This window comes from Falco peregrinus, chromosome Z (assembly GCF_023634155.1).
Source record: "Falco peregrinus isolate bFalPer1 chromosome Z, bFalPer1.pri, whole genome shotgun sequence".
Lineage (NCBI taxonomy): Eukaryota > Metazoa > Chordata > Aves > Falconiformes > Falconidae > Falco > Falco peregrinus.
In genome coordinates, this window is record NC_073739.1 from 40,540,880 (window position 1) to 40,563,611 (window position 22,732).

At 37.5% G+C, this 22,732-nt stretch overlaps 1 protein-coding gene across 8 annotated transcripts in view; it reads left to right on the plus strand.

The window, feature by feature from the left end:
• The window catches only part of FANCC (FA complementation group C), a 91,238-nt gene extending 74,184 nt beyond the window's left edge, over positions 1 to 17,054 (plus strand). For 7 of the 8 annotated variants that reach the window (XM_027791360.2, XM_055791348.1, XM_055791347.1 and 4 more), the window contains 6 exons: positions 2,334 to 2,433; positions 6,845 to 6,920; positions 7,735 to 7,816; positions 11,554 to 11,725; positions 14,667 to 14,867; positions 16,695 to 17,054. In XM_027791360.2, the coding sequence (XP_027647161.1) occupies positions 2,334 to 2,433; positions 6,845 to 6,920; positions 7,735 to 7,816; positions 11,554 to 11,725; positions 14,667 to 14,867; positions 16,695 to 16,838 (775 nt within the window). In that variant the 3' untranslated portion in view covers positions 16,839 to 17,054. The remainder of the gene's footprint in view (positions 1 to 2,333; positions 2,434 to 6,844; positions 6,921 to 7,734; positions 7,817 to 11,553; positions 11,726 to 14,666; positions 14,868 to 16,694) is intronic. The other variant, XM_055791351.1, reaches the window with a different exon arrangement.
• Positions 17,055 to 22,732: the final 5,678 nt, after the last annotated feature.

The window sequence follows — 22,732 nt, forward strand, 5'->3', positions numbered from 1 at the left end:
GGGTTTATCAGTATTACAGTTTTGATACAACAATAACATATTTAGTGACTGACATTCTTTGTTCATCAAGTGTTTTCCTTCCTAAGAAGAGCGGGCAGCCAAGTGCACATGTTTGGGGGCATTTGTGTGTCTGTGTGCATGTTTGTTCAGGTTTACACAGCCACTAACATAAGAATCTTTGCTGTAGAAACCATAGACTGCTGCATTGTGAGAGTGGAATCACTTGACTGCCACAGAGATAACTGCCCTTTCTGTTGCTGGTCCAGTATCTGAGCACAGCTAGCATTTTCTGAATAGTTCAGACTAGTCACTTTCCCAAAGCAAAATGCACGTGAAAACTGATGTGACTTCAACAGGCCTGTACTGATGTCTTAGGCCATATATTGTGATGGTGTATGGAGACATAATGTGTTCAAGCTTCCTGACTTATTTAGGGTCATGGTATATAAAATATTTTCTACAGACAACATGAGACTATGTAACTCTCTTGCACCCTTCTCATTTGGTAGACAGTAGAAATGGATGAAACACTGTTTCTCAGATAATGCAGGGCCTTGTCCAGCAGAGTATTTCCTAGTAAAACTTTGCACTTGTGTTACTGTTCCAAATCATCTTAGAAATTCATCATGTTTTCCTGTTGCTCAGCCTACATTTCGGCTCCCTAGCTTGCTTTCAGTTGTTCCTACTTTGTGTGCTTGTTCCTCTATATTGTTGGTATTAAACACTTAATATATTTTTAAAATGCTATGTGTCAGGTCCTCTTGGTATTACATGAAGCTCTTATGTATGTTTGCTGGCTTTTGCAGACCAGTTGGTTTCTGCAGCTTTTTATTCATTTTTGTTGTATTTCTCTGACATCCCTCCAGCTATTACCATGTGGTGTGCAGACAGTAAGATATGTGATGGTCTTAAAAGGTCTTTTCCAACCTAAATAATTCTATGATTGTACTTCAGATGTAGTCACATGTGAGATTTTAGAAATCTGCTGATAAAGAACTTGTACTTCATTGCTTGGAAACTGAGTTCTGTTTCTGCAGCTGGCACAAAACTCCTTTTCTTTTAGGGGCTAATATTCTGTTAAAAGTACAGATCTAAGCCTTGTGTCTCTTTCAGGAATAACTTTTCCTGCTTATTGTGCATGCTTTTTGTTGAGGTTGATTGTGCTGAATTGTTTCATTTCAGAGATATTAACTTTCTTTTTTTTTATTTCCCAAGCAGAAGCTTATTTTGTTGCTAAGTATGGCTATACAGAAGTCCATACAGCTAGACTGTCTTGAGGTTCTGTGTGCTGTTTCCCGTGTTTCTATTAGTGTTTACACCTGCCTGCAGTTTTGTGAAATTCCTTTGCTGCAGTAATGTGTTAGCTGTTCTTATGTTTTACATCATTATGGAAAGAATGAAACAATTCTCTAATAAAAAAACTTAGATCTCAGTGGACCCTTACTTTGAACATTATTTTTTCCTTACTGTTACATGCCTTTCAAGTAAAGACAATGAAAATTACTCTTTGCTGCCCATGTGTTTTTCTGCTCCATTTGCTGAAGGTTACATTATGCCCTGTGGAAGGCCAGTTAAAGTGTTAACCTTCCTGAATCTCCAGAGTAGATTTTATGATTTCACCACTGAAAGCACATTGAAATGCATTGGTTCCTAATTAAAGCTGTAGCAATTACTGATCCAAAGTATGCCTTTGGTATACACATATTTCTGTTTGTGCTGCTGATTCATTTCTTAATGATCACTAAGGAGTCACAGTGACTGAACAACAGCTGTATCATTTAAGTTCAGGGCCCTTGTGTAGTTTTTTAAATATGTAACTTTTACATTTGATCAGCTTTTGTTTGTTTGTTTGTTTCCCTGGCTCCAGTAGGAGTGTTATATTAATAATTTAAGTCAAGATTATTTTTTTGCTACAGGTACCATATATCCCAGGAGATAGATTGTACTAGATTGTACTTTTCTCTGATTTTAGATAGCCTGTGGGATACAATCACACAAAGCACTAAAGTATGCTGAACTGTAAGCGTGGGAGTAGTTGCTCTGAACCCAGTAAGATTGTTCAGATGCCAGATTTGCTTAATAAATTTGTTGCAGTCTCTTTTTTAATTTTACTTTTTTTTTTCCCCTGGTGGTCGGGTGTCTGCATGTATATTGTATATACTTACTAAATTTAATTTATTTGTAGGAGTAGCATATGTTTTTGTTAAAGTAAAAATAAAGTAATGAATCGACAGCACACAAAGAATGTACATTTTGTTTCTTCATTCAATTATCTGTGGTGTGATGGGCAGATTAATTAACTGATTGTCATAATCTAACTTTTCAATGCTTAGGAATGCACTGCTGGAAACTGATGGAACTCCAGAAGTGATGACCATTATACAGGTGTTTACACAGGTTTTCCTTCAGGATCATCAGAATGAGAACAAGCAGGTCAGTCAAGATCTATTTCTTGATGTTTCTTTTCCGCGAGAAGTTATGAAAGTTCACAAGAAGAGAACAATGCTACTCTTAAGAATCGTGACTGAATATAATGAATATAAATAGTAGCATCTCCCTACAGCTGTATATACATGCCAAAGTTTAGTTCAAACATTTTCACCTGTGAATAAAATTATAGTGTGAAACCAATACGTACGAGCAATTTACCTGACATTACCCTGGAGTAATCCTGCAACCTAAACTGTGATTTTCACAGGAGCAGTTCCCATGGTGCTGAAGTTTCTGCCTGTATGGTGAACATGATAATGACCATCCATCTTTGGTGGGAAAGATAAGATTTTAGATAATGTTTCTTTTGCAGTAGCAGGGTTTCTGATGATAAACGAAACAGAGATAATAACCCCATCCCCATTCCTCCAAGTAAGTGTAAGCAGGATACTAAGTAGTTGTATTTGTCTGTTCAGAAGGTAGAAGACACAGAATACATACTGGTTTCAGTTTCTGGTCTTGCTGCTCAGGAATTTTTCCTCAGTCTAAAGCTTCAAATTTCCCAGCTTAGTGTCTCTTCTTCTGCACAGATATTTATACAGGTTTTACTGAACTGAATTAAGTAGATTAACTTTTGTATGTATTAATATAAACAAGAGCAGGATCAGTTTCTTATTTTTAAATTTCAAAATGGAGATATGAAAAGGTTTTGTCACGTTTATAGTTTGCAAGCTTATTCCTGGGTTCCCAAATCACACTGTCATTTCACATCCTGACCATTTTGTTTGGTTATTTAACTCCAGTATATATGATTTATATGGTAAGTTTGGAAAGTATCTTATTGTTTAATAGCTCTCACTTTAGACTTAAGAAAATTTCCAGTTCCTTTGATTTTTACATCCTTTTGGGGAGACTAGTTAAGAAAGTATTGGGACTTCTTGGAATTTTTGATCTCCTGGCCTTTAAATAGCAATGTGATTGAATATGTCTTCCAGCTTCAGGCAATATGAAATAAGGATGAAACTGCAGCTATATTGCTTAATATGTAGGTGCTGTGCATGTTAATTTAATGCCACTCTGACTGCATGGCAGCAGCACGCTGTGTAGCCCCAGGTGGGGGTGACTGGGTGGAGAACACAGGCAAAGATTCTACACCCATCAGACACCCAAGAGCTAATCCTGTTGTGCAGGGGATGCGTTTGTTTCAGGGTGAAAGTCCTTCACCTGCTGGCATTGTGACATGACTATTGCCCATTTTTTTGAAGTGGTTTTAAATTTTAAGTTTCCTCTACTTTACTTGTATACGGTTTAATTCATGGGCCTCTAATTAAGGTGTTGTCTTCAATATTAGAATTCAAAATTGCTTGTTTCACAGTTTATGAATCTACTATAATGTTAACTAACAGTTGGCATACCAAAATGCCGGCACAGAGTGCTTCCTAAACTTCGTTTAAATCAGTCATCGTATTTTTTGTCATACCAATATTACATACGTTCATAAGACACCCATCTTTGTGGTATCTTGGCGGGACACAATGTGCTTCATTAGCATTTTACAGAGGAATGCTAAAATTATTAATGACGGAAGATGAAGAGGGTTCTAGCTGGGTCATCTAAGAACTTAGGAATATATAGTATAGTTAATTGAAAAAAGGCTAGGCAAAAAGATGTGTCCACAAAATATTCAGAAGAACCAGGTCATATCTGGTAGTTGCACAGTAGGAGGTAGGTAGGAGGAGAACAATTCTCTGTTGCAGTATGACACTGGTCAGAAATAGCTGTCTTTTCTAAAAGCTTTGTAGACCATTTAGCGAGAACAAGATTGGGCAGGGGCAGAAAAAAGCTAAGGAGTGTGAAAAAACAGTGCTGCAGGGTTTAGGAGTAGTCTTGTTTTGGGAGACTGAAAAAGGTATAAATGGAACATAGGGTTTAAACCTGCTTAAGAAAAAGACCATTTCTGTAGTCATTGAATAAGAAATTTAAGAATGGGTGTACTGAGATCACTGTTGGGATAATCTTTTCCGTGCTTTGTACAAGCAGATTTTCTTCAAGTTTGTGATGAAAACTGACCTAAGGATATTTGGGTCATGTTGCTTGTGAATTCATGAACTTAATGTTCATGGTTTTATTTGATGGAAATTATAATTTCCTCCAGGGTTATTTTCCCTTGATCATTTCAAAATTGTCAGTTTTTCTTTTAATTTTTTTTTTTAATTTTCAGTTTTCACCTGAGAATTTTCTTCTAAATAGCTGGATAAATATTTTAAGCCAGCTTAAAATTTTGTTTCCTGGTATACATCGTAGCCATTGTTATAACCAGCCACATCCAGACTCGTTCTGTCTCTTTATACCTTGTTGTGCACTTTGTGATGGCTTATGTAAGGAAGGAACTGTCTAAAATACTGTGTTTGTATGATGGGATGCAAACTTTTTTGCTTTGCTTAAACAGTATGCTGAAAACGGATTTTCACTTACTTTACAGTGCTGTTGGTTTTCTTGGCTACTACCAACTGTGTGAAAAGTCCATTTTTCATGGGGATTTTTGGTGCAAGCTAATTGAGTACATGCATAATTTAGTATAGGGGTTATTATTTTTTGATTAATGTAATTTCACTTGACAAGTAGACTTTTAGAATCTTACCATACCGGTGATACACAGACTGTCTGATAATACTGTATATATTAGTGTGCTGTAATTTCAATTACCTGTTTTTACAGAACAAAAAAATTAATAGAGAATGTGTCATTCCCTTTGTTTATAAGATGCATGCATGTATATCCAAAGGAAATGAGTTACTAAATAAGGTCTTTAAATCTGTTGGATTTAAAAATTTATCACATTTTCTAGAGTCTGTGTTCCCCATCTGTGTGTTGAGAGATTATATATTTGCTAAATAGTCTATTATTCCTAAAGAAAGGAGACAGAAGGTCTAAGGTCATTGGTGTGGAGACCTGAAGACTGAAATAACAGACTCATAGAGTGGGTGAGGTTGGAAGGGACCTCTGGAGGTCACCTTGTCCAACCCCCCAGATCAAGCAGGGCCACCTAGAACCAGTCACCCAGGACCATGTCCAGTTGGCTTTTGAGTATCTCCGAGGACTGAGACTCAGGAACCTCTTTGGGCAACATGTGCTAGTGCTCAATCACTTTCACAGTAAAAAAAGGGAAAAATATTTTTTGATATTCAAATGGGAACTCCTGTATTTCAGTTTGTGGCTATTGCCTCTGGTCCTGTTACTAGGCACCACTGAAGAGAGCCTAGCTCCATCTTCTTCGCACCCACCCTTCAGGTATTTACAGACATTGATAAGATGGCCTTTAAGCCTTCTCTTTTCCAGGCTCTCTCCACCTTCCCTCATACGACAGGTGCTCCAGCCTGTTAATCATCCTTGTGGCCCTTTCTTGAACTCTCTCGGGGAAGTTCATGTCTCTCTTGTACTGAGGACCTAGAAACAGACATAGTACTCCAGGTTTGGCTGCTGAGTGGCTGCTCACCGGAGCTGAGGAGAGTGGAAGTATCAGCTCTCTCGACCTGCTGCCAACCCTTTGCTTAATGCAGCTCAAGATACATTTGCTGCCTTTTCTGGCAGCAAGGGCACATTGCTGGCTTATGTTCAACTTGTTGCCCACCAGGACCCCAAGGTGCTTTTCTGCAAAACTGCTTTCCAACTAGTTGGCTTCCAGAATGTGCTGCTGCCTGGGATTGTTCTTTTCCAGGTGCAGGACTTCATACTTTCTCCTTGTTGAAGTTCATGAGGTTCCTGTCAGACCATTTCTCCATCCTGTCAAGGACCTTCTCCCAGTTTTGTGTCATCAGCAGGCTTGCTGAGGGAACACCCTGCCTTATCATCCAGATCAGTAATGAAGGTGTTAAATAGAACTGGACCTAGTATTGACCCGTGGGGTACACCAGTAGTTACTGGCTCTAGCTAGACTTCGTGTCAATGATCACTGCCCTCTGGGCCTGGCCATTTGAACAGTTTTCAGGCCACCTCAAAGGGAGTTCATATTGCACTTGCACATGCATGCTACACATTAGACATATGAACCTGTTTGCACTGGAAAATGAAATTAAACTAATTAGCATCTCTTTTAACCTCTGCATTTTAAGTGTGAAGACTTGTGATAAGAGGGAAAAAACTCAAGAATATTAAGATGGAATTTTCTTCATACTCTGCACCCTTTTTAATACATGTATTTTAAAAATCCATATTTTTCTTCTTTCTAAGCAAGCTTTTTCTAAATATCCCCCTTCTTTCTTTATGCAATTTCCCTGAACTAAGTGTAGAGTTACTTTTATGTTCTCTCGCTTCAGTCTGTGTTGTTAATTACTACCTTAGAAGAGATTGTTCACTGTGGGTTTGTTTTAAAAACTGACCAGAAAGCTCTTAAAATAATAATTCTGTTTCTTAGCATAAATTTCCACTGAAGGCCTACTTCCCTTACCATCACCAGCCTCTTGTAACAGCTTTACTGAGACGTCCTTTTGGTAAGTGTCTTCATGAAGTATTTGCAGCATTTGCCAACCTGCGTTTTCTGTATATATGTCTTAAAAATAACTTTAAAAGGGATGAGGATAAAATTTTGCCACTTCCTAAATGGGATGTGTTGACTTAGCAATTTTAATAATATTCTTTTAATGTATTTTTTTTCAGGAACATCTAATTCTTATGTAACAATAATACAAATGTAACCTTAAAGAAAACTAAACCAGAAGTGAATAACAAAGAAAGAGTGCATAATTTTGTAGGAATGAAGATAAGTTACTGAGCTTGTAAAAATGCTAAATATTCTTACCTTGTAATATTAGGAATTGTCGTTATGAAAATGTTCATATCTACATTACAAGAAATAGCCTTGCCATTTGTCTCTGAAGCTTGAATTCTGCTTATACTTCAGATTGCAAACCTAATTTTATTTTCAGGTTTCCCATTTTTATACATGAAGAAAGCACTGCTCAGTATAGTACAGTTTTTCATGAGCAATAATTTCAGCTCAGTATAAGATCCTCTGAGACCACTCATAATATATTTATATTGAGGTAGTGTTTACACAAGTGTACATCAGCCTCATTTGAATATTCCTAGCTATACTTCCTCACATTGCTTTCTCAATGAAATGTTCTAAGAAACATAGTAATAGCTATTGATGAAAACTGGGAAATTTAAAAATGCAATTTTAAATGCTGATATCTGTATCAAGTTGCACAAGTTTTAATGCTAACTTAATATGGTTAATCTCACTGTTCTGTTCTAGTTGGACAAAGTAGAATTTTAAGTTTTGTTTTCATCCTTCCTCCTCAGAAGTGCCAGCTACACACTGGTCTCAACACTTGAAACATATTTCAGATATGCTCAAAGCTTTAGTAGAAGATAAAAACATAAGGTAAGCAGTATTATATTTTCTAACCTTTTGTCCTTTGCATATGTTATTTTGTGAAAATCATGTTATTTGAAGACTTTAGTGGCTGCATTTCATCATTTTCTTGTTAATCTTTAAATAGAGCTTTGTTTTAAAGAATAGGACTTAGACTAATTGAATCTGAACTTTTGTAGCACCTATAGACCTGACCAATAAGCCTCTGAGTAAACAGAATCTCCTTGTTCCTTTCATTTCAACAAATAGCTAGCTCTGTACCAGAAATGCCTACTTGCTTACTCTCCCATTTCTCCCCCAAAACTTTTAAAACCGATTCTGGATTCAATAACAAGAGAACTTTTCCAGTCAAAAAAAAGCAGCTAGTATTGGAAAGAGCCTGTTGTGAGTGGTAGTGTTTTATGAAGGAGCTTGTATTAGCTTTCTGCAGGCTTTGTAAACATCCAAACTCAACTTGATTTTTTTTTTTCTAGATACTGCTAGATTGCATTACCATTTTTTGCCTTATTACTCTTTGAGCTGACACCCCATGTCTCTGACCTGTTGCCCTTAGCTTTTTTTGTCCAAATACTTGTTACAATGACTGATGGTGTTTGTCTACACAAATTCTGCTTTGGTAGTAGATGCTGTAGGACTATATGAAAAGAATGAAGTAAGATACATCTCTATCTGTTTCTGCCCTGCAAATCTTTCTTATCCAGGTGTGTGACAAGACCTGGCTCGGCTAGAGCTTTGGATGTGAGTCTTCCTCTGTTCCAAGACAGCTTTTCAAAGAGTGTTGAACAGTTTTTAAATTAAAATAAACCAATTTATTTTTTATTTAAAACATGAAATATTTAAATAGAGACATAGAATGCCTAGGCCAGATAGACTTGCAAAACAAAGATACCCAACTGTCCCCCTGTGTCCTGGAAGACAGATACTGTAACTATGCTTGGTTTCAGGTAACTCATGGAGGCTTTTATTTTTGTTGTTGAGTGGCAGAAAAAAGCTTTTTGCTGTTCCCTCTGAGGCCAGACTGTCTGCTGGCAGCTTCTCACTTTCTGTACAAGCTGCAGTTCAGTGCTGTGTCTCACTGTTCATCCTTGAAGTCTGTAAAACCTTTCCGCCCTTGGAGTGTGACCTGACCCTGGCTTGTTAAAAGAACACATAATTCAACCTTAGAACAAACAAATAAAGCAAATATCATCCATCATAATGTGTTACAATAATAGAAGCATGCCTGTTCTCCTTTTGTGGCCTAGCCCTTTCTTGGCTTCTGTTGTCTTTTTCCCTCTTTGCTTTGATAATACACTAGGTTAAATAGTATTATACTTCCCAGAATATCTTCTTACTTCCTTTAGAACTCATGCAACAATTATGTTTTATACCAAACCCCTCTCAGTTATGAAGAAAGTGGATCTGGCTTAAGTTTTTAAATACTAATATCCATGAGGAAACTGTATTCAATTTTCTTTCATTGCTTTATTCCTGATTCTGCATCCTTTCTACTTAATAAGATTAACAAAGGAGCAAAAAATACTACTATACAGGATATCCTCTTACTTCTTATAGTCGGTGCTCTCTGTTTATATAGCTTGTTTTTCAATGGTTTTATTTTACACCAAATCTAAGTCTTACAGCAAGGTGCTTTCTGTGTAGTTCTAATCAACAGATTTCTTCTGTGCCATTATTTATTATTTTATGTAGTACTCTCAGTGAACAGTAAATGTTATGTGACATTTTAAACCAGAAATCAACTGATGTACATTTTGTGTGGGGATGTCCCAGAAAAAGTGAAGGGCCACTTTTGGCAATCAAAGTGGAGCAGTTGACATAGGTGCCACTACAGAGTAGGAGGCAGAAACAACAGTAGGGACAGAAGTGGGAAGCACACAATTCCAACCAGACATTGTGATGGTACAAGGAAGTTACTGTGAGTTGTAAGTGCAGTGGTGCCTAGGCTGTCTTAGCAAGAATTAATTTCTGTTCTGCTAAGTACCTGTTAAAATTAGTTTAATCCTTAAAGTCTAAGGACTTTTATTTACCCTTTGAGCTATGAACATTTCCAGTCATAAATACTGTCAATCTACCCTAAGTATATTTATTTGTCCTTAGTAGTTAACTTTTAATTTAATTTAATTTAATTCCTCCTTTGATTGTAAATCACTGGGTTTCAGAGCTAGCCTATCCACTTAGGTTGTCACAGCATTCAATTATGGTCAGATAAGTAAATTATTTTGCTGAGGGAGGGCTGTTGTCCTAGATAATTATCACGTTTGTTTTTTCAAAGGTTTTTAACATTGCATGTCCAGATTCTAGTATGCTATTCCTTTAGCTAAGCATTTTTAGTCTCAGATTTTGTCATACATTATGTCATACATAGTTCCTCACAGCCTGAGCCATGCTGCTGCCCCTCCGAAAGCTGTGGAATATCAGCAATGGTGGCCTTTATAGTGGTCACCTCAGTACTCTACTTTCTCTCTGTAAGTCTATGTAAATCTCTTGTATCCGATCTTGGTGAGCATGCTTATCCAAAAATACTGCTGTGGTGGATTTGTATCCTAGGAGTAAGATTTTGAGACCCTGAGATTCTGTGGCATATAGACAATATCATTTACAGGTTCAGTAATTTCTGTGACACCTATAGACAACATCACCAATATACTCCAGACGTAAAATACTATCTGCACACACCACATCTTCATCCATAGAACTGTGTCTCCCACCTCTTCAGAAGGTTGTAAAGATAAAGCAGTTTATTCCAACTAAGACCTTGTCATGTTCCCTAGATGATGTGATGGTATCAGACAACTTTATCAGCTCCTGAAATTTCTAAGACCTCTTAGAGTTTCCTGGGAAAGGTGGCACAGCAGTTCTTGGAGTCCCCAGGAGTAAAACATTAGCAAAAGCTTGAAGAATTAGAGGTTTTTCTTAACTTAATAGGAATTAAGTTTAAGTTCCTGTGTCTTAACAGCCTTCGATTTATCTGTCTGTCCTTGCATCCACACACAGTTTGAGTTTTTTCTTTGGAGACACCTACCATTAATTTGCCTCTCTCCATTATTTCTCTATTCTTCAGTCTTAGCTTCAGAAAAGTACATGTAAGAAATTGTAGAGATGAGATGAGGCCCATTCTCTCCTTTCTTTTTCTTACTGCAGTAACCCAGTTGTAAATATCTTCAAAATTTTCATTAAAGAGGACCTGAATTGTAAGTCAAGAGATGAGTAACATTAAACACTTTATATTTAGTCCATCTAAATGTAATTCCTCATGAATTACCAAAAAACATGCACCTCATGAATTACCAAAAACCAAAAAGTAACCCTGGAAAGCAAAGAGAGAAACTGGAAGACAATATAAGGCAACAGTATGTTAGAATACAGCTTTTAAGGTGTGATTTAAAGTTTTGAAAGTCCTTTAACTAGAGAGTATAAATGATAAGGTTTAATTTTATGATGTGTATTTTAATACATAGTATAGTGTCACAGTTTATTAGAAAATGGTGTAATGGATAGTCTGTTCTACTGACAAAGTTAATCGGTGAGTGGCACTGGGTATCATTTGATTGTGACTGCAGCTAATTGAGTATTATATGGCCGTATGCTTAGCAGGTAAGGCATTACCTATTGAAGAGTAGTTTAAGGATTTTTATTTGAAGAGTAGTTTAAGGATTTTTATTTCCATGCCTGCACCTTTTGCAGTTAAGACATTTTAAAATGTTATATAACAAGACATACTTTATCGTATCTTTGTTATTTTCCAGTTCTCTTGCTGACCTTTTTGAAATCTGGTTTTTGGTTGCTCATTTTGGGGAATGGCTGGATATTGCGGCAGAAGAATTACTGAAGGGTGCTGTAGAACCGGATGCTTTGCTGTGGCTGCTGGCATTTTACTACTGTCCTCAGAATGAAAATCAACAAAGGACTCAAACAATGGTGGGTAATGTACAGATAGTAAGCAGCGATAAGCAGTCAATAGTTTGCTTATATCTTATTGCTATAAAACAAATAGTACAAACTAGAAAAATGAAAGGTTTACACTGGTGAAGGTATTGGCTTTACAAGGTCTTCTGGGAATTGTGTTACAGTGAAGAAGTTGAAAGATAATTTTGGTCAATTTTCTTGGTGATGTTTAGAAAACACTTTTCCTCTTTTTAGATTATATTATATAGATTAGCACCTTCTTGGCTTTCTTTTGGATAACTTGGGTGCTTTTAACACAAGTAAAACTACTCTAGGAATGGTATTTTTTAAATCACTCTGGCAGAATTCAGCATTCCTGTGTTATGGCACCTTCTGAGAAGGAAACAAGAGATATCGCGACAACAGTGGAAGCTGTAAAGATTATTTTCGGACACAGCCCTGAATACTAACCTTGCCCATGTATTCTAGTTTCTCTAATGTATCTTTACAGATTTTTGCCATGTACAAGATTGCAACAAGTGTGTTGTCTGCCCATACTCTCCGTTTCTAACAGAAGGAAGCAGTGTTCTGACCTCACACACTGTACTGCATGAAGAGTGCTGCATGTCTATGTGTGCATGGAAGTACATGAAAGCCTTTAATTTAGGCCTATTATGCAAGCTTGAACTAGCCCAAGCAATCTGATCTACAAAGCCCAGATTCAAAATTTGGCTGCAGCATCTCTAGTTTTCTTTAATTTGAAAATGGATTCTGTTTGGTTTAAAAATACAGCTCAGTACACCGTGCTAGAAAAACTTTCATTTGACCTCTAATGGTCCATGTACACCAGAGTTCTGCAACATTTTATTTCCTTCCCTTCCCCTGACCTCTAATGGTCCATGTACACCAGAGTTCTGCAACATTTTATTTCCTTCCCTTCCCCTTCTGCCACCCAGATGGCACTGCAAATGCCAAGTTCACTTCCCAATCACTTTTCATTTTTTTTCTCTTTAATTTCTTATGGTCTGGGAGTCAAGTGGGATGTTGGCTGAGCGGAGATAGGTTAGAGCTACAGTGAAGTATAGAAACCAGGGCAGGTTTTAGAATGCATGTTTTGGGAAAGAAGGAAATACCCAAGCAATAAATGTGAGTGAATGAAGCTGAAGGAAAATAGTGCAGATCTATGTAGGAAATATTGTTCTAACTCCAGCACCACAGAATGAAATCACATTGTCCTGTATATAAAATCATCTCCCTGTGTGTCCTGTATTCTATCAGTTTGTTGTTGTCATAACGTATGACACATTTTAGTGAGAGAAAAGCTTTTCCACTGACAGCCCACGCAGTTACTCATCTGTTCCCAGAGGTCTAATATTTCAGCTCATTATGATTCTTTTCTGTAGTTAAGTAAGACTTTTTTTTTTTTTTTTTTTTTCCACAGGTCAGGCTACTTCAGAAGCATTCCCACAGTTCATGCAAAGCTTCTGCCTCTAGTTAGATGTTTGCTTTTTCTATTAATTTGTCCTTTGGCAGGTTAGCTCTTAGCTCTTTCAAATGGAGTGGTTTCGTCCTCAACCCCTGCACCTTTCACCAGTTAAGGATTAATATGGGATGGGAACTTTTGGCAGATGCCAAGTTGGATGACTTTTCATTCAGCATATTTTTGTGTGGAAGGGTGTGCACTCTTTACTTAAGATTTTGTCTACCTGCTACTTACTTTAGGTAGCAGTTTATATATCAGCAAAAGTGGAATACAGAGTTTAAATGGTTTAAAGAAGAAAAAGGCTACTTTTGCTGTTCACTAGACTTCACTCATATGTTCAGGACTGAATATTCTGCTCCTCAATATTTATTCATTTGTTGGCATCCTTTCATACCTTTAGACTGAAACACTGGAGGAAAAAAACCTGGAGGCTGGTCATAGTAACTTTGACACTAAGGATGAGTCTCCTAGGGTACTTGAGCTCATGGAGCAGAGCCTGCTGCTATTAGTCTGCAGCCTCAGGCACATGGGATGGAGGCACACCAAGAACAGGATGCACAGAGGGTTAAAGAATCTTGAAGAATTCCATTTACTTTGCCTTAGGTTTTGGTGTCATTTGTTTCGTCACATGTAACTGTGGACATGATTCAAGAATAGCAGCTTTTTCAGACTACTTGATGTGGAATTGTTTATAGGACAGGGCAAAATCAGGTAAATGACTGAAACAAATTGCCCTAGTGAACATGGTTGATAAATGGGTATCTTTTCCTTGTGGTCTGTAGTGGTATATTTTTCCATTGTCCTTCCACTTAATTAATTTGCGTTTTTTCTACCAGTTTTTTAGGTTTATTTTTAATATAATGAACAAATTTTTTAGGTTTTTTTGGAATAGTTGCTTATAGTTGTTGGTTTTTTTCATTGTGTAAGTGCCAATATCTTCTGGTTTTGACTCCCAGTAAAACTTAGGTTTTATTGGCTAACTCAAAAGGTAAAAACATAAGCTGTGGACAACACAGGAAGAAGGAAAAAACTGTGTTCTTGCTAGAACATTTTATCAGCCAAGGTCAGGTTGCATGGGAATTTAATTGATTTGTAGCAGTAATACTGAAATGAGCCCTTGAGGAGTCTCTGTTCTTTTTCCCACAATGCAAAAATCTGACAATGTTCTGCTGAGGGACTTTCTTCATTTCCTTTTATTATTAAAAAAGGTCAAATCCTGGCTTGACGCCCTGCCTGCTTAATTTGCAAGACTAAAGAAAGTTAAAAAATCCATTCTGTCCACCTCTGTGTGTGTGAATCAGTGTAAAAGAAATGCGTACGGCCCTTCCTTCCCTGTTCTCCCTGCTGTTTAAATTCAAACTCTTTTCATGTTTGGGTAGTTTCTGCCAAGGTCTCAGTTTCCTGTTAGTGAATAAATCCAAAGGAAAAAATACCATAGGTATGACCTTTACTCTTTTCTGATCCTGCGTCCTTTGAAATTGTTCCCTACAGGTAGAAGCTCAAGCAGTCTACAATCATCTAATGATGCTCTGCAGCTGTACAGTCCTCTCTGTCAAAGATCTGGAGGCTGCTGTATACAGTATAATGGATACAGGGCAGTATCATAACCAGTATCTTGTAACACATCTTCTTACCAACTTTCTGCTTTTTTCTTCTGGTGGACATATGATTGCCCAGGAATGTATTTACCATGTAAGTGTTTCTTCTTTTTTTTCAGTTGAAGTAATTTTTAATTTTATTTTTTTTTTTGCTATTTTGGATTTACATTTGTATCTCTTAATAGAGAAAACACTTCACAGGGAATTAAAGAAGAATGTGACTACAGCAACTATGCCCAACCTGCTACATATCTATTTCAGCTACAGTGCAAATGATTCTGCTTTTGACACTTCTTGACAAGATCTCACTGAAAAGGCTGCTGTCCTGACTATACAGCTGCAGAAATATTTGGAGTAGTATCTTGCAGTTAAGGGATACCTACAATTTATTTACACCTGGCATAGATAGCATGTGCAAACAATTTGCTTTTCCCAGTTATAAATCACTCCTTTAATTATCCAGTTGCTGCAGAGGTGATGGAACTGTCTTCTCACTGTTTTCCATTATGTAAAACAGCTAGTCACTAATTGTTACTGTTGCTCAGTGCTTTAGCAAAGCTAGAGAGGAAGATTATATGATAACTGAGAGAAAAATGAACAAAGACCTCGGAGAGCGTCACTTAGGGTGTGAAAAAGCTGGGGAGGAGTACAATGTTGGGGGCAAGCCACAGTATCATGCTATTGTTAAAGACAGCCTTCAGATATATTGGTGCAGACGGTGAAATGAGTTTGTGTCTCTCAAGGCAAACAGTGCTATCTCAATATGAGATTAGGAGTTTATTCCTCTCTAACTATAACCCCGTACTCTTCTAAGAAGCACAAGCTTGTTTAGGGCCAGTGTGTGGTTGTAGCACTGAAAAGTTCTTCCTTTCAGCAGCAGCATGCTCTTCCATCTGTGTATGGCATGTGTAGGAGTCTGATTTTATGACAGAGGGAACTGGAAACCTATTTTGGTGGTTATTGCTTCTGGCTGACTAAGCAGACATAACATTTTTCTGTTTAAGAAGGGCTTAAACATTTTACGTTTAAGCATTTTACGTGTAAGTTCACAAATGGTAATTTCTTCTTAGCATAAGAATGTAATAAAATTAAGAGGGTTGTATTTTACAGTCTGCTGGCTTTAGTTTCTCTTGAGGAGTGTGGCTGTTGAGCAGTGATGCTGTAACATACTGGTCTGCTACTTAAAACCTCTTCAGGGAGTTGGAAGGCTATTTCTTGATTCTTTATAGAAAGCAACATAACTGACATTCAGAACTCCCCAGTATTCCCCAGTGTAGGGTGGTCATGAGGTATTGTAGGTCAGAGTGTGTCAGCCTGATTAATTTTGACTGGATCTGTGTAATCATTAATGTGTAGCTGGGTTTTTCATGTGATTTAAAAAGGCCTGAATGGTGTGGAAACAACTTGTGGTGCACGGCAGTGGTTCTGGTTAGCGTAGTGAACCTTGGGATTAACACACCAGATCATGTGGACTAAAGTCCCTCCTGATCAGCAAAAATTGCAAGTTAGGGTTTTTTCCTGTTACTTTGTCATCTTTTGGGGGTGGGTTTTATTTTTACTTTTGAAAACTTTACAGGATTGAATTGTCTTCCCAAACTCACCGAGAATCTTCATGTACTTTTAGTTGTTTTCTAAGGACATGACCTTTAAATGGTTACACTGTCTGTCCATTTGTGTTTCCTTTAAAAACTTTCTGATCCCTTGGTTTGTTTCAGTTAAATATGAGAGAAATTGCTCAGTTCCACCAACACATATGAAAAAAGATGCCTTGGGCAGAAGTTGGTGTTGAACTCAGAGTATCTCACATGTTCAGTGTTGAGGGACAAATCTGTGGCTTTGTTGCAAATATTAATGGAGAATTCTTAGTATATTTAGCAACATAATTATAAAATTATTCCCCATGTTCTCTGTTTCCCTGCAGATTACTGAGACAACTGCTACAAGCAAAGAAGTGTGTAGCCTTCTTATCCGTACTGCATACAGAATTAACCATAACGGAGAAAAAAACCAAAGGGCCGTGAAGCTGCTGAATGAACTTCTTCAAAAACTAACACTGAAAGTTTAGATTTTTTCATATCATCTATTTATCAAGCCAACAGATTAGATTTTTATCCAGGTGTCAGACTTTCATCAGTGTCTTGCACTGCAGGTTACTAAGGGCAGAAATATATATCTACGTAAGCATACACCAAATTCTTTCATATATATTTGAAAATAATACTTTGTTTGGAAATATTAAACTTTTAGAACGTAACTAAATATTAAAGATGCTTGAAAATTGTGTTCTGAGCACTTCCTTTAACAAGACACCTACATCACTGAAAGCAGTACACTCATCTCCTTGTTGTTTATCTGGCTGAAAACCCAGTTTTCTCCTAAAGTACACATGGTTTCATTAGCAAATTGCGTGCAATTGCTTGGTTGGTAAGTTGTTCCTAAAATGTTTTGTTCTATAATTCCGCTTTTATGAAACAACCAATGATGAGAGTTAGTGATTCATGGTGAATGCACACTTATGTACTCAGGAAATCAACTGTGTTTCCTGAACTCTTTAGTTCTTTTTGAAAATTATTGCAAAACTAAACTCCTCTCAGATTTGCCAAATGATTTTTTTTCAGGACTCCAGCTTTCACAGGACAGTGTTCTCTGCAAAGTACCATACCAATAGCTGGTCTTTGTCAACAGGTGCTGCAGGTAGAAGTTTGCTTTCAGTACAGCCTATTTTCAGTGTGCCATGATGGGTGCTGTTGATTTGTTTAAGAAATCTTTTTCTTTTTTTTTTTTTTAATTTCAAACAAAACAGGGCAAGCACAACATAAGCATAAGGAAACTTTTCAGTCTGGGGGACGAATTTCCTAAAGGGAGTATATGGTTGCAAGTCATGTCCTTCCTTTTTGTGTCCAGAGGTAGTTTACTTGCTGCTTTGTCTGGGTTTTCTTGTCTCATGCAAAGAGCATGGACAGGGAGTAATGCTTTGATGTTTTACCCTTAGGAAAATATTTGTCCCAAGAAGTTTTGTGAACCTGTTTCTAGGTTAACTAGAAAAATAAACATGTAATGGCAAGTAATGACAGAGGATCTTAACTTTTTTCAGAAATCTGTTCTGATATAATACCTGCCTTCAAGTCAACACTTGTGCTATGTTCAAAGATGCTGCTTGGAATACTGTTCTTGCATATAAAATCAGAGACATGTATCTTAATGTGGCTTCCTGAATGTAGCATTTGTTTTTGAGCAAGGGAAAAGAAAAACAATGTATTTAGTGTCCCTTGGCTGTAAGAAGCGGTCGGATATTTTCTGTAAAGCTGTTGAGTGATTTCTTACGATTTTGTTCCCAGTGAGTCATACTGGACCAAATTATACCAGTTACATATCCTCTTAGTCAGTTTGTTAATGTTTGTAATATTTGATTCCAGTGTATGAAGAAAAAGTAAATCTGTAAGAGTTACTGAAGAAAGGTGGGGGGGGGGGGGTTCCTCTTTGAGGTGGGTTGTATTTTTTCAGTTCTTGGTAGCCACACATACCTAAAAAAATGGAATCTAGCAACCCAGTTTCTATTCCCTGAATATCATGCCTGAAAAGCATGGGATTAAACTAAATTATTTGTTGATCACAGACTCTGAGGTATTTGTCTAGTGGAAACACATGTGGAGTGTTCTACCTAGAATGATGAATAATCTAAAATTTGTCCCCAAAGGAAGAATGATTTTTTTTTTCTTTAATTTCTAATCCAGTTGTTTGGTGTGAGATTCTTTGGTTGTCCTTAAATTCTCTCCATATGACAGCTATATGTAATTTTAACTACTTAAAAGAAAGATTGGCAAAGAGAAAGAGTTGCAATATATGATTCTTGCAGATTTGTTAGGTGATAGATATGGGTATTATATTTATATGTGTATTACAGTTGTTGGAGATGAATTTGTAACTGTCCTTTTACAGCGCAATAATATTTTTTTTTCCCACCAGCAAAACACATGGAAATTCTTCTAACTTTCTTAAACAAAATTAATATCCTGTGAAACAGGGATAGGACAATCCAAGTAGGAAGGAAATGTGCAGTGAAGGGAGAAAGAACAAAGCTAGTTGTGAATTAGTACATTCTTGTTTGGCTTCTTAAGAAATACTGCATGATTTAAATATTGCAAGGCGAGTTTGCTCATTTTATGCTTGCTTATAGGCTCTTCTAAGGAAGAAACCTAATTGATGCTGTCTGTAGCTTAAAAAAGATGCATCTGTACTGGCATTCTTTTTGCTTTATTTAGCATAGTTGTTATAAATCTTTGGTATTTCTTATTCCTTGCTCCTTCACAGTGCTTGAATTATGATCTAACTTTGATGTAAACCATGATTTTGTGGCATGTTGAAGCTACTTTAGTTAGTTTGCCAGTGGAAGGCAACAATGTGACTTGGTAGATATGAGTAATGGAAGATTTCTCATATGGTGGGTCCTGCATTAACCATCTAACATGCGTCATCTCCTCTGTAATCACTGCTTTCTGGAAAAGTTCTTTTCAGGGCTGTACTTTTACTCAGAATCAGCCAACAAGTCCTGAAATCAGGCTTCAAGTAGCTTGTTCCCTTCCCTCCAATCTCCTTGTCAGCACACACCCTAATCCTGGATATTCTACTGAATGTAGAGATCTTTTCAAAATTTTTATGCTTCAGGTTGTTTCGAATAAGAATACAAACAGTGTATTTGACTTGTTACTTGATGATGCTTCTTTCCAGTCTAAGACTGCTAAGTTACAGCTTTTCAAATTCTGCAGTTCCTAGCATGGGGCTGGGTCGTTTCTATGGATTTTGTTCAGATCTTAGTACAGTACATATACAAAGCAAAATACATTTTATTTTGTGAGGTAAGGTAAGAACAGATATGTTACTAGGTATTGCAATTCAGCTGACTAGCAGTAACATGTTAATCTGTTACTTCTGGGATTTGTGATCAAGTTTCCATACTCACAGCATTTTAAGTGCAAAGACGTGTTGATAGAAAGTCAGACTGAAAATGCAAGTGAGTTAATATTAGTTGTGGTAAGTTAGAATTCATGACATGTGGTATATGTTTGGCTTGGTTTTAGGGGGATACAATCCAAAAAAATTCTGAAACATACAAGTTTAGGATTAAATGTCTAGCAAAAATTACTTGCAATTATTGAACCAAACACTACTAAAACAGGCTTACACATTTTCTTTGCTGTTATCCAGTGACAGAATAAAATGCTGTTTGTGTGCGTGAATAATGAATAATTAAAATGCAGTTTTTCTTGTGATATAAGAAGGGTGTAGGAAGGTGATGAACTTTGACACTGGAGTGCAGCTTTCTGCTAGACACAAGTTTGAAAAGTGAAAACCAGAAATGTTACGGGAGGAGTCCTTCACCAGAACACCGAGCATGTTTTTGAATCCATATCATCATACTTTCCAGATAACCTCAATGGGTTTGTTACGCAACCAGCATGTTTTGCTGCTGGGCAACACCAGAAGTTAAACCACTGTAGCTGAATTAGGTGGTGCTAGCAGGGGTCCTCAAACTGTTTAACCAGGGGGCCGGCGCGCGGATGCAGTGGCAGGCAGCCATCTGCGGCTGCTTGGTTGCCCCCCCAACCCCCAGTGGGGGGGGGGCGGGGGGTCTGTAAATACCGGGGGCCGGATTGAGGACCCTGGGGGGCCGTAGTTTGAGGGCCCCTGTGCTAGAGGCATGCCATTGCCGTATTTGCATGTGAGCCGGTTTAAGTCCACCTAACTCTCTTGCAAGTTTTCTTTACTCATGATACAATTTTTCCTTTAATGCTTGCCTGGATTGAAAAGATATGTTCATGTTAGCAGTGTCATTTGCTGCCTTAGCAGAGAGTAGCTTATTCTGGGAATTTGCTGTTAGGTGGTCTGTTCACTAGTGAATGCCAAAAAGGAGCTTCCCTTGCTTGCTTTGGCCATCTTCCTTTAACTGGCTGGCTGGCTTCTGGAAAGGAATAAACCTCGTGAGCTCCTTCTGATGGCTCAATTGTACTTACAGTGACTGAGTCCTTTTTAGTGGCCAGGAGCCAGCTAGGCATAGGTACTGGATTGCCAATAGCCATTGAAACAAAAATTTGAAATGGCATCTGGCTGTAGCTGAGCTGTAGCAATATAGTCCATAGCTATGGATTATGCCTTAGTTTGCATTTTATATTCTTGCATATGTGTGAAGGGAGAGAGGGTGAGAAGGAAGAAAAAACCCAGCATGTTGAAACTCAGTTGCAGAAATTTAGCTGTGATTTTTATATACAATTTAATTGTAGTACTGATAGGATTAGGAAATAGCAATTCCATGTAAGACAGTTAACCCGAACATCAACAAGTAGCAGAAAAAAATCCAGCAATAATACGGTTGCAGTAGGTTTGTACATTTAACTAACTTCCCATCTCTTAACAATTTGCTATTTGAAAAGTATATTTCATAACTTCTCTATTATGTCATATGATAGGCTAATTTCATAAAAAAGCAGACCCTCAGGAACAATGATCCTCTACTTTCTATTATTTTGAATAAAAATATCTGTTAGGCCTATGAACTTTTGCAGATGCATATTGCCATCTTGAAAAGGTCACATTTGTACATATTCTTGACCATAATGAACAGTTCCAGTTAGTTATCCACATTCTGAATTACACTGTCATTGAGATTTCCCATGCATGTGTGCCAGATCAGCCTGTATATACAGTATATTCACTCCTTGCTGTTTTGATTTTATTTCTTAGCTTGCAGGTTTGTTTTGAGGCTCCCAAAACAGGAGCATGCAATATGTCATTTACATGCTATGTAACATTTAATGTACAAGAAAGCAGCATTTCTTTGTTTGACTAATGATGCTGTAACTTCTACTGCATTTGTCTGAAGCTAGGACTTACATTTTTTTTATTCCAAACTAACTTGTAACAGTAGCTGAAGATACAAATTTCCATCTGTATTATCATTCCCTGTAGAGACTAGCAGTAAGTATTTAAGTGCTTTATAATCTCATTGTTGTGCTGCACTTCCATATCAGATTGAGATGTCTGTGACTGGAGAGGGAAAAGCCAGTATCAAATCCCACTGTAGAAGAGGAGGCCTTGAAATTTGCTGCATAGTTAATTTTTAAGATGGACATGAATGCTACACGTGTCTGTGAATTCAGGCATTATCTGTGAGTCTCTAGCAGGCAGGATCACTAACATCTTTTCTGGAGACCTGAGAAAAATACAAATGTCTCCATAGACCACTAAATTTCTTTTTCAGAAAATTCAGAAAAAGCATTGCAAAACCAGCTATTTGTTTTAGCTTTTCTTTCTTGTGGGCTTGCTTCTGTGCTAAGACACAGATGATAAGTGCTGAGCAATACACTGTATAGCATGCTTTGAAGGGCCAGACCGAATTGCTATAGTTGCTTGCTCTGGCCTGCCTGACCCAGGCCATGAAAGCATACAGAGCAAATGTTGAGCCCAAACCTTGCAATTAAGCTGTAACATCCATTTTGGAAAGATAATTCTGTTGGGATTTAAAGGTTTCAGATGATAGCTGTGGACTATTTTTCATTGTAGCTTTTCTGACCTTCATTTCAGCAGTTCTGCTTGGGCTTGCCACATTGGCAGAGCGAGCTTTCGGGCGCAGTTACTCTTTAGGCAGGAGCATAGCCTTTTCTTTCCCCTCTCTCCCTTCCTGCCCAACATCGAAGAGGAATAGGTGTGGTCCATAATGGGTTTCTAGGAGAAAGATAATCAAGCAACCAAAACCAGCTGGGCTTTGCTGAGGTAAAGTTAGGTAACAGTGCAAGTCATCCCATGTACCTGCCAGGGAAGGGAAGCTCCTTGCCTGTCAGCCCCTGCCTGTCCCTGTGTGTGTGTTGCCAGCTCTGCTCCCAGGCACTACCCTAGCACAAATTTTAGTCTGTTGATGACTGTTAATTACACCCATAAAGTTGGTTTATTTTTAGTAAGATTCAC